The following is an 11,581-nucleotide window of genomic DNA, read 5'->3' as shown; positions in this document are numbered from 1 at the left end:
CTCCTGCAAAACGTTCCCAGGACACACCTCGGATGCTGGGTCCTTCACCCAGTGCCGCTCAGCACACACAGCCGCGTCCTGTGTAGGCTCTGAGCTGTGAGACCCAGGGAGGCAGCGCGGGAGGGGTAGAGGGGGAGCCACATCCCTCTACAAACCGCTCTACCCAGCGCGAGGAAGGAGACACAGGGGCGAGGCTCTCCTCCCGGGGCTGCGGCCCCCGCCTCAGCGCCCGAGCGCTCCCGGAGCCCAGCGCGGATGATAAAACTCATCACCTGGGACGCGCCCGCCGGTCGCGGTGCGGCTAGCACCAGTGGTCTTAGTCGGGGTGGTGGTAGCTGTGCCGCACCCGGCCGTCCCCGCCAGAGCTGAGCCCCAGAGTGCAGTGGTAGCCGTTGGGCACCCGGCGGAGGGGGTGCGACTGGGAGGTCAGGGAGGACACGTAGGAAGTCCGGGACGAGCGGCCCGAGTTGGTGGCCACGGCCTCCTCGAAGGTGAGCGTGTCCTCAGGCTGGGTGCGGGCAGCAGCCTCGCTGTCCAGATGCCGCCCCAGGTATGGGTCGGAGCCGATCCGAGAGCTGGGGGCCAGGGGCTGGCTGAGGGGCTCTCTCTGTAGCAGGGTGTTGTGTTCTGAAAGGCTACGGCTAAGCCGGCTGGGGGAGAAGGCAGGGAGGCTGGTCTGAGCCCCAGCAAAGTGGACGGGCGAGGAATTGGCCGTCTTATAGGCGACGCTGGGACGGAGCGTCAGCGGGGTCTGGGGCAGCTGCCTCAGCCCGCCGCGGCCAGGGGTGCTAGCACCAGATGTTGGCAGCAGGGGGCTCCCGTTCGCTGAAGCACTGCCCTGCAGGAAACGGGAACGCAGCAACCCCCAAAGGACAGGGCGAACAGAGCACAGCACAGGGGAGAGCCATGGCGGGGGGCGGGGGCGGGCAGCTAGGATGGACCTGGGGCGGCTCCAGGAGGGTGGGATGGCAGTCTGGGGATGGTGGTGACAGCAAGAGATAGGCTCAGGGCCAGGGACCAGGAGCCCACAGCCCAGCCCAGCTCAGTCAGAAGGAAAGCAAAGAAGGGACTGGACAGCAGGAGGGCCAGGGCTCCGCCCGGCAGGATGGACGGGCCCGGGAAGCAAGGAGCGCAGGCTTGGGCCTAGGAACCAGGACGGGAAGGGGCTCCCTCCCGGACCCCAGGGAGCGCGGGCGAGGCGGGGTCCTGAGGCCCACGTACCTGTCTCGGGGGTCCTGGCTCCTGCCCAGCGGCTGGCGACGCAGGGTGACTGCTAAGGGAGAGCTGGGACTGTGGCGGCTCACGGACCCCAAAGCGGTCGCAGGAGTAGAAGCGCTGCTTCTCGGAGGAGGCGGAGGGCTGCCTTCGCTCCTGGGACCGGCTGCGCTCCCGCCAGCAGCCTGCTGGCCCGTCCCCTGAGGGCGGTCCTGGCCCCGCGGCGCTGTTGGGTGCTGGCGGGGGGAGAGGAGAAGTCAGCACAGCCAAGCCGGCGGCGAGACAGACCCCACCCCGGCCTGGCCCCCCAGGGCCAGTAGAGGGTCCCAGGGCAGAGCTGGGTTGGGGGGCTCCTGCCTGGTCTCAGGCTCAGGGCTGGCTGTGGGGTTGTGAGGTGCAGAAAGGAAGAGGGTTCCCATGTGCTCTTGAGCCCCCAACTCGAGCCACCGCCCCTCGAAAGACCCCTCGCACGCACCGCCATCTATGTCTGCGGACAGGCTGGGCCCCTTCTCCAGGGACCTCGGCTTCCTGTCCCTGCGGCGATGGCAGCGGTGGTGATGGTGGGGGGCGGCCTGGCTGGCCGGAGCGCGGTCCAGGGCGGCGTTGCACAGACGAGCCACGAGGGGGCGCTGGGGCGCCAGAGTGGAGATGGAGCGCTTCATGGGGCTGGCGCCTGGGGCCGGCTGCGGGCGGGGACACGGGTGGGCGCACGGCCTGAGAGTGGGGTCCAGGGAGGCCCAGGGCGGCGGGGAGGCCGCCATGACCCGGGGCTGGGCAGACCACAGGACACGTCCCATCGGGAAGAATGGGCCTGGGACTCTATCCCTGAAGTTGGGGCGTCTCCCCAGACAAGGGAGGCTGTGTCCCAGGGTGCTGGTGGGGGAGGGGGGAGCATGGCGCCACGGAGGGCCTGGCCTACGGTCTGGCAGGGTCCCTGGGGAGGCCCACCGCGGGGCTGGGGTTCAGGGACCACCAAGCCCTGCCCTCTCCCTGGACTGGTCTTGCCCACCCGAGACCCACCGCTTCTTCAGAAGCGCTCTTTGCACAAAATGCTGTTTGTGTGCCTGTCTGTCTCTCCCAGGCCGGGCGGGGCCCAGGAGGCCTCTTGGCCTCAGCGTCCCTACAGGACAGGGAGGTGCAAGGAAGAGGGAGCCTATTGGCCTGGCTGGAAGGATCCCGGGAGGGGGGGCCCAGAGCTGCCTCAGCGGCCACAGTGAGACCACTGTGCCAGCCCTTTCGTCCATCCAGCACCGTGAGGCTGCTCTCCCAGGGCTGAAAGCACAACCCACGGAAACGGACTCACCCAGAGCCACTGCTCGGGCTCAAGCATCAAGGAGGGAGAAGAGGCGCCAGCATGGCACCAAAGGGAGGTGGCCAGGCCAGGAGGGCACCAGGCGCAGTGGGCAGAGACGGGGGAGTGAGGGGTTGGAAGAGGAATGCTCAAACCAGGGGCTGAGCCCGGGAAACAGTACTGCAGCCCCCTGGCCAGGGGCTTCCTGCCAGGTGGTCAAGCGAGTCCCAGAGAAAGAACGTCCAGTGTCCAGAGAGGGAGCAGGGTCACCCCCAGGGCCTCCGAGAGGACATGAGGGAAAAGGGTGGCTTGAGGAGGCCCTGTGTGTGATTTCTGGGGGAGTGAAGAGCTGGAGTGGGAGAGGTGTGTCCCAGAGACAGGGAAGGGCTTGGTCAGTGACACGGGGCAGCGGGGACTCTTGCTGGCCTGGCCACACCTCTCGAGGCCAGCATCGTGTTCTGAGGGTTCCAGTGACACGGGGCAGCGGGGACTCTTGCTGGCCTGGCCACACCTCTCGAGGCCAGCATGGTGTTCTGAGGGTTCTGAGGGCCGGTGGTGTCCAGGCTACAGTGCATTCGGGGAGGCACCACCCCAGCAAAGCCCGCATGTGGGACACAAGCTCCTCCATGCCAAGTCTCCTCAGCCCCAACCCCCTCCCATGACCCCAACCCTCCCAGACCACCCACCTGAGTCTCTGCTGCCAGGCGGGGCATGGAGGCCGCTTGGCCCTGGCTCTCCAGCTCGGGATGGGGCTCCCCGTCAGGGCCTCTCAGGGCCATGCTCTGCATCTGGACATCCACAGCCTGGGGGGACAGCAGCCCCCCAGTCACACCCACCCCCATCGCACTCTCACCTTCTCCCCCATGCCAGCCTCCCCCCATCCTGCTCTCGCCCTCACCCTCCCACTCTCACCCCACCCCCAACTCGAACCCCCAGCCCTGGGACCCCTCACTGGTTTTCCTGTCTGCACCACCGGGATCTCCGTGGAGTGGCCATGCTCCAGGGGCATCGTCACCTCGCAGGGCACCTCCTGGGTCCTCTGAGTGCCCCAGGAGACCGACTCCTTTATGCCACCCTCCTGGGTATGTCTGTGGAGGAGAGAGGATTGTCCTGTGGGCCTGGAGGTCCATGGACCACAGAACCTGGCTCCCACCCGCCAGAAACCTCCACCCCGACCCTGTTCTGGGCTAGAAGGAGCCCAGAGGAAGGAGGCCCCTTGAGTGTGGCCACTCTCCAGTGGAGGTACAGCAGTGGTCGTGCCCGCTCAGAGTTGATGGGCAGAGAGCCAGGAATCTCAGGGAGCAGCAGAGGGGCGAGACCAGGACAAACAGACAGGAGTCTCTGCCTGGGCCTAGACCCTCTTGGACATGGCGCTCTGTGCATCTCCTGACCCTCTCCAGCTCACCAAGCCCATCCACTTCCACCCACCACAAGGCCTCACCTGGTCTCTTCACTGCCAGAACATGGAGTTGGCCAGCACACCCGGGGAGGAACTCCAAAGGCTACCCCATCACGGCCCTGGCTGCCCACCCTGGCCCCAGGTGTCAGTGTGGACACAGCTCTCCTTCTTGGGGACAAAGCTACAACCTTTCATGCACGGCCTCCAGGCAGGCTCGACTCACATGCCGGGCAAGGGAGGACCAAGGAAGACACTAGAGGCGTCTGCATATGGCCTGGAGGAGCCACTTAGCTCCCAGAGGCTGTGCTGAGCCAGGGGAGAGATGCAAGCCCAGAATCGGAGCACAGAGACAGACAGCGTGGACAGAATCAGAAAGATGAAAGCTCTGGTGGGAAGCCTGCTCAGAGAGGGAGACAGCAGTCAGGCCCCAGACACATGCTGGCTGAGTTTTGGGAGCATTGAGGGCTCTTGAGAGGGCGGAGCGCTGGAGGGATGGAAGGTGCTTACTCACCAAGGGGGTGACGGAGGATGCAGGGGCAGGTGGGAGCAGGTTTGGGGATGAGGCCATGTGGCCTGCTCGCCCACCCGGGAAGGAGGCCTGGCGGTGTCCTCAGTTTACCCCCCTCCTCGCAGCTCAGCCCGCTGGGCCCTCAGCAGCAGGATGGGAGGGACATGGGACCACCCAGGCCCCAGAGGCTGTTCTCACCCCGCAGGGCCCTCTGGAGCCCCAGGAATGAAGGCAGGATGCCTCTCTCCAGCACCCTTCCTTCTTAAGGCTCCGTGAACCCACGAAGCCCTAGAGAAAACGCTCCCTCCCCAGCCCGGGAAGTTCTGCACATGCGGGGCTGGGGGCAGGCTCCTCAGGTGCACCCTGCAGAGACCTTGCAGGCCGCTGCTCCCCCAGGGTCAGACCCTCAGGGCTAGACAACTCCACCCACATCAGGGGCTTAGGGGACGGAGGAGCAGAGTGTGGTCCTGAGCTCAGAACAAAAACAGGCTCTGTCAAAAAAGCTGGTCTGTCCCCTCCTTTCTAGGGAAGAGAAGGGAAGGAGAAGAGGCAGCTGGTGGGCTCCAGCTCCATGTTCCCGAGCCTCCCCGGGGGCTCTCAGAGGCGCAGCCCTGGGGGACAAGGGGCCAGTGCAGGGACACCTCGTGGTGTCTGCTTCCCTCTGTTTGGGAAGGAAGCAGAGATGTTCGGGGCAGAGAAGAGAAAGAAACAGTGAGACAGCACAGCAGCAGACAAACAGATGGACAAGCCCCAGAAGAGACACTGGAGCCCGGCCGCAGCACAGACAGCCTGCGGGTTGTGGGCGTGGGGTCTACCTTGTATGCAACTTGAGCAGGGCATTTCTTCCCCAGCCCCAGGGGCGGGGACATGTGTTTCAGCATCTCAAACGTATCATTGTAACTGATGCGCCCACTGGAGGCCCGGCCCACAGGACAGAGGCAGAGTGGGGTCCACGGGAGGGGCGCAGCAGGAGGGAAGGGGGAGGAAGCAGACAAGAAAACAGAGCCAGTTAACCAGCATCGGATTAAACGAAAAAACAGGTCAAATGAGGGATTTCTCTGCTGAGCTCGATCCCCTCCTTGCCTCCAGCCTCACCTCCGCACTCTGGTCCCACGCAGGGAGCGGGCAGGGGGGCATCTGAGCTAATGAACATGGAGGGAATGACAGGCTGCATCGGGGCGGCTTTGGGTTGTCAACTCTGATTTTACACTTTCAGAAGCCACGGGTAATGCCAAATTGGAAAAGAGCTGTTTCACCATGCCAGGGCAGCTGGTAGAGTTAAGTGACCAGCAAGGCCGGCTGGAGATCCACAGCAGAAACATCAGCTTGCCTGATGAGCAAATTCACGCTCAATTTGCTTCCAAGTTAGCCGAGAGGCTTAAGAAGTGGAGAAAAGTCTAAAGCAGGCCAGAAAACTAGAGCGAGAGCCACGCTGTTCTGCAGGGAGCCCCGAGGCTCCAGAGACGAAGTCCACGGGGCCAAGGCCAGCTCCAGGCCCAGAGACACCCGAGGCCGGCCCGGGGCAGGGCTGCTGCTGGGTCACGGCTGGGTGGAAAATGAGAGACTGCAGAGGGGGGGGGGGGGGGCAGCTGGGGTGAGATGTGGCTTGGTGCCCCTCTTGTACCCTCCTGACAGCATGCCAGGAAGGGCTGGGACCAACATAAGGGATAAGGCTCCAGACTCAGGGAGGTGTCCAGGGGTTGTTGACTGTGTCTCCTCCGAGGCAGACAGGCCACCAGTCCTGAAGCCTCACCTCCACCCCTGGGATGGCTGCCTACGGGACCTGCTTGGGCTCCCAGAGACACAGGCAGGTTCAGGCCACCAAAGAGAGAAGGCGGACAGCCTTCTCCTGGCAGGTGGATCCACCCCAGGGTCTGGACCTCCTCCCAGGGCTCCTGGACTCAGCTGAGTGGCTCCATCCAGAGGTGAAGAAGGACCTGTCTTTGGGCCCCCACTGCCTCTGCCCTCTCCTCCCCCCAGGAACCAGAAAGCCCTGGGTTGTTGGACTCTACTGACCAGAGGGGCAGCTGCTCCTGGTCTACCGGCACCACACCCCGCTCCTCGGGGGCCCTTGGCCTCTGGACTGTCTGACCTTCAGTCCACCTTCAAGAGCCCGGAGGCAAATCCGGGTGAGACGCCTGCTTCCTTGGCACGGGGGGGACCCGGTCCCCATCCTCACGGCCCGGCCAGAAAGCTCTGTGCACACCGTCTCATGAGGCTGCCTGTCCCCAGCCAGCTGGAGGGGTCGGGAGTCAGATGGGGAACCGAAGTGTCCCGGAGGTTGGAGTGCGGGCAGGACAGGGCAGGAGGGACGAGAGGTGAGGTGTCATCATTCCCAAACCAGGCAGGCAGTGTGTGCTGTGTTTGCATTTCGGGCAGGGAAGAGTACGTCAGTTGGAGGCTCTGAAGTAGCACACCTGGCTGGCCAACCTACGAGGGCAGTTCTTCCCTAAGCCAACGGGTGGCGCAAGACAACGCAACAAACTGTACATATCCTTATAATGAATCCGGCAACTGGAAAGGAAACGTCACAGGCCATGGCAACCGAGGCACGAGGAGCCCGTCCCGCCCGCCCAGCCTTGCGCAGTCCGGAGGTGGAGCCGAGGCAGGCTGGACAGGCGGCTCCCGGCTGGGGCCTGGGCCGGAGAGCCCCAGGAGGCGCGGCGGCCCGCAGACAGTTTCCAGAGCCCACTGCAGCCGGGAGACGTTCCCTACAGAACAGCCTCGGGCCCTGTGTGTCCGCTCTGCACACAGCACCACTGGGCCTCGTTCACGGCTGTCTGGCCGCCCCTCCCCTCACTCCCTGAGTGCCTGAGCCCCCAGGGCCCCCTTGGCCGAGCCTTCTCTGCACACCTGGCTCTCCTGACTATCCCTGCCTCTCTGAGCACACCGTGTCCTTCCCTGGGGTCTGCGGGTCTGGCTAAGGGTCCCCCTTGTCCCTGGGTGGGCACCCCAGCCCACACTGACGCTTGCCTTTCCGGCAAGATGGCCCCCTCAGTCTCACCAACTCCAAACTGTGTTGCGTTTACTTCTGGGAAAGAGGGATTGAAGAGGAAGCCCCATTCCAGCCTCACACAAGGTGTTTGCTAACCTTGTGGACCCAAGGGACCAGCACAAAGAGGCTGGAAGCCTGGCGGAGGCACAGCCCCTACCGTCACCCCTGTTCCTCGGCCCATCTTCTCTCTTCTGCCATCAAACCCCTCAGCCGCCACCAGAGGAAAAGTGGGGGCCTGATCCTGTCACTCTGGTTCCAAAGCTTTTCTCTCTGTCTATAAAATGAAGTCGAGGGGCTTCCCTGGTGGTGCAGTGGTTGAGAGTCCGCCTGCCGATGCAGGGGACGCGGGTTCGTGCCCCGGTCTGGGAAGATCCCACATGCCGCGGAGCGGCTGGGCCCATGAGCCATGGCCGCTGAGCCTGCGCGTCCGGAGCCTGTGCTCCACAACGGGAGAGGCCACAACAGTGAGAGGCCTGCGTACTGCAAAAAAAAAAAAAAAAAATGAAGTGGAAGTTAGCTGTTTGGCCACCCTTACAGCCCCTCTGCGATGCACCCTCCCCGTGAGCCAGGCACCCAGCCCCTTCCCGTGCCCCCGCCCCCACCCTCCTCTAGAGCGAGCTCCATCCACCCCGCTCCTTCAGTTCAGCTCAGCTGCCACCTCCGCTGACCCACCAGCCAGAGGTAAGCTCTCTCTCCGCAGACACACCTGGCCTGCAGCTCCTCTGCCCCACGCCCGGCTGGGCCGAGCAGAGCTGAGAGCACACGCCTGCTTCCCTGTGGGCCCCAGGCCCCAGCACATGGCACAGACTCAGGGACGTTTACTGGACAGATGGGTGACCACGAGGGTGAGCAGACAGATCGCTCACGGTAGCGGGTAGTGACCCTCCTGCTGAGTCTCCACACTTCACCACGAAGCGCTGAGGCAACAGCAAAAGGGAGGGTGGGGGAAGGCGGCGCCAGAAAGCAACAACTCCACGCCTTCCTCATCCCCCCACAGCATGCATGTGTACACACACATGTGCACGTACACGCCCAAGCACACCTGCATTCACACACACATACACACACGCGCGCAAAGATGCGCTGCAGTCACGTGCTCACAATCACACGTGCTGCTGCACATGCAAAAACACGTGCACACACACACGTGTGCCCGCCTGCACGTAAACACACTCACAAGCACTCGGGTGCACACAGACCTGTGCGCAGACAGCACACACATGCACGTACTGTGCACACTCACGTAACACACACACACACACAGAAGCTCAGGAAGCTTCATAAAGTTTGTTTTTGCTTCAGCCTCCCCAAGAATGGGGAGACGGCAGATGGTCCCTGGGAAATAAAGATGGTCACGGCCCTGCAGCTGTCACAGAGGCTAGTTGAAGGCTCAAGCACGCTCTGCCCTGCCCAGTCGTGGGGTACAGACCCAGCCTGCTCAGCTGCCCCAGCCTCTCGTGGGAGAAGCAAGTCTGAGTGTCAGTTGCAGGTCGTGCCTGTGCTACTTCCGGACTGGGGGTCTTGTGTTATCTTGCTCTGGGCTGACGCTTACATTTTGCTATCTACTCTTCCGTAAGCACTTCACCATATTCCTGAAGGCCTATGCCTTCCAGAGGCCCCAGTTCTAGAACCCTGGATTTGGGAAACAGTCAGCCGTCTCTGCACAATCACAAAGCTGCCGTCTGACCCACGTCCACTTCTTGTGTGTCCTAATTCTGCTCCACCTGGGGCTGACTGGGGAGGTGCTGGCTCTACAGTCCATAAAGATCTGGGAGACATGATCCTCCTCTCGCAGGCCTGCACTGACTTGCCTTTGCCTGTTAGTCCAAGGCATGCTCTATACAACATCTGTGTTTTTCTCCTCTAGAAAAATATATGCCCAGAAGCAGCAGCATCTCTTCAGACCACAGTCAGGATGACCCTCCTGGAATGAGCCTCAATCCTGCCTCACTGGACTCTCTCCCGCCCTCTGCCTGACAAGGACCAGGCCTTGGGTGTGGTCAGTCTCCCCTCCAGTCTGACTGGGCCTTCCTGACCAGAGAACCCAGGAATACCCCTGAGCCTGTGGACTCAAGCATGTGCTGTGGGCAAATGTGCTGATGCATCAAAAAAATGATGGGACTCTCCAAGACCATGAAAAATCACATACAACACAAACCATAAATAACAGCCAGGCTTGTTCTACACTGTGTGAAAACTGTCAATTTTTCACTACACTGGAACACACTCAGAGATGCTCTGGGCCTGGAAGAGCCCCAGGGCCCTGGTGCTGCCCAGACCGGAAAGGGCCTCACATAACGCCTTCTGGATCTTCACTGTGATGGGAAGGGGGATCCAGGGAGACTGCATAAGAAGTGGGTACGGGAGCCCAGCCAAGCTGCCAGGATTTTGGGGCCTGGAAAGCTCCAGAGTATTCCCCTTGCTGAACATGGATTCAGAGTCCCAGGTGCTCTGTGGGTAGCAGGATCCTCCCATGAGGACGCTGACCCTCTCCTAAAGGCCTCTGCCACACAAAGGGTGACCAAACACAGAGCTGCGCCACAGGGACGCGGGCAGGCCAGGGAGCCTGAGGGAGAGGAGGCGGGAAGCGGCGGCACCCCAGTTCTAGGGTCTTCTCGTCCCCCTGGAGCCCCCGCCCTGGGGCACAGCTCACTCCCGGGCTCACCGTGAGTGGCGCGCTGAGCAGGCCTGAGCCTTGCCGACGGCCGGATCTCTCGGGCCCTCTGCGTCCTGTGTTCTGCTGCAGAGAGTACACCCTTAGTAACTCCTAACTCCTCAAGCCACGGATCGAGAGGGTGAGTGAAGGAGCGAGCAGGGAATGAGTGAGCGATGAAGGAACAGACAAATCGGCAGATGGTGGATCCGTGCTGCCGTGCTGACCCCGAGGACGAAATGTCACAGGCGTGCAAGCCTCTCCCACGAAACACAGTCTCCACCGCCTCCTGACCCCAAGCCACTCCATTCAGGACCCCCTTGCTCCACACCCTAAACTATAACCTAATCCTAACAAGAAGCCTATCCCTAACCCTAACCCTAACCTGTACCCTAACCCTAACCCTAACCCTAACCCTAACCCTAACCCTAACCCTAACCCTAAACCCTAACCCTAACCCTAACCCTAACCCTAACCCTAACCCAACCCTAACCCGTACCCTAACCCGTACCCTAACCCTAACCCGTACCCTAACCCTAACCCCTAACCCCAACCCTAACCCTAACCCGTACCCTAACCCGTACCCTAACCCTAACCCGTACCCTAACCCGTACCCTAACCCTAACCCTAACCCTAACCCCTAACCCTAACCCGTACCCTAACCCTAACCCCTAACCCTAACCCCTAACCCTAACCCGTACCCTAACCCGTACCCTAACCCGTACCCTAACCCGTACCCTAACCCCTAACCCGTACCCTAACCCGTACCCTAACCCGTACCCTAACCCTAAACCCTAAACCCTAACCCGTACCCTAACCCGTACCCTAACCCGTACCCTAACCCTAACCCGTACCCCTAACCCTAAACCCTAACCCTAACCCGTACCCTAACCCTAACCCGTACCCTAACCCGTACCCTAACCCGTACCCTAACCCGTACCCTAACCCGTACCCTAACCCTAACCCTAACCCGTACCCTAACCCTAACCCTAAACCCTAAACCCTAACCCTAACCCGTACCCTAACCCGTACCCTAACCCGTACCCGTACCCTAACCCGTACCCTAACCCGTACCCTAACCCGTACCCTAACCCTAACCCGTACCCTAACCCGTACCCTAACCCGTACCCTAACCCGTACCCTAACCCTAACCCGTACCCTAACCCGTACCCTAACCCTAACCCGTACCCTAACCCGTACCCTAACCCCTAACCCTAACCCCTAACCCGTACCCTAACCCGTACCCTAACCCGTACCCTAACCCGTACCCTAACCCGTACCCTAACCCTAACCCCTAACCCTAACCCCTAACCCGTACCCTAACCCGTACCCTAACCCGTACCCTAACCCGTACCCTAACCCTAACCCGTACCCTAACCCGTACCCTAACCCGTACCCTAACCCGTACCCTAACCCGTACCCTAACCCTAACCCGTACCCTAACCCGTACCCTAACCCGTACCCTAACCCGTACCCTAACCCTAACCCGTACCCTAACCCGTACCCTAACCCGTACCCTA

General features: G+C 62.0%; 1 protein-coding gene across 1 annotated transcript; it reads right to left on the bottom strand.

Annotated features, from left to right (window-relative positions):
- Positions 1 to 301: 301 nt before the first annotated feature.
- On the bottom strand, positions 302 to 6,783 carry LOC116742277 (voltage-dependent N-type calcium channel subunit alpha-1B-like). Its single transcript, XM_032609602.1, is given in 8 exon segments — positions 302 to 838; positions 1,222 to 1,451; positions 1,691 to 1,898; positions 3,193 to 3,309; positions 3,459 to 3,594; positions 3,948 to 3,959; positions 6,430 to 6,516; positions 6,620 to 6,783. Coding segments are annotated over 8 exon segments (1,491 nt in total).
- Positions 6,784 to 11,581: the final 4,798 nt, after the last annotated feature.

The sequence above is a fragment of the Phocoena sinus genome, chromosome 17 (genome assembly GCF_008692025.1).
Source record: "Phocoena sinus isolate mPhoSin1 chromosome 17, mPhoSin1.pri, whole genome shotgun sequence".
NCBI lineage: Eukaryota > Metazoa > Chordata > Mammalia > Artiodactyla > Phocoenidae > Phocoena > Phocoena sinus.
Note: the sequence above shows the minus strand (reverse complement) of the source record. Positions and strands in the feature narration are given on the sequence as shown.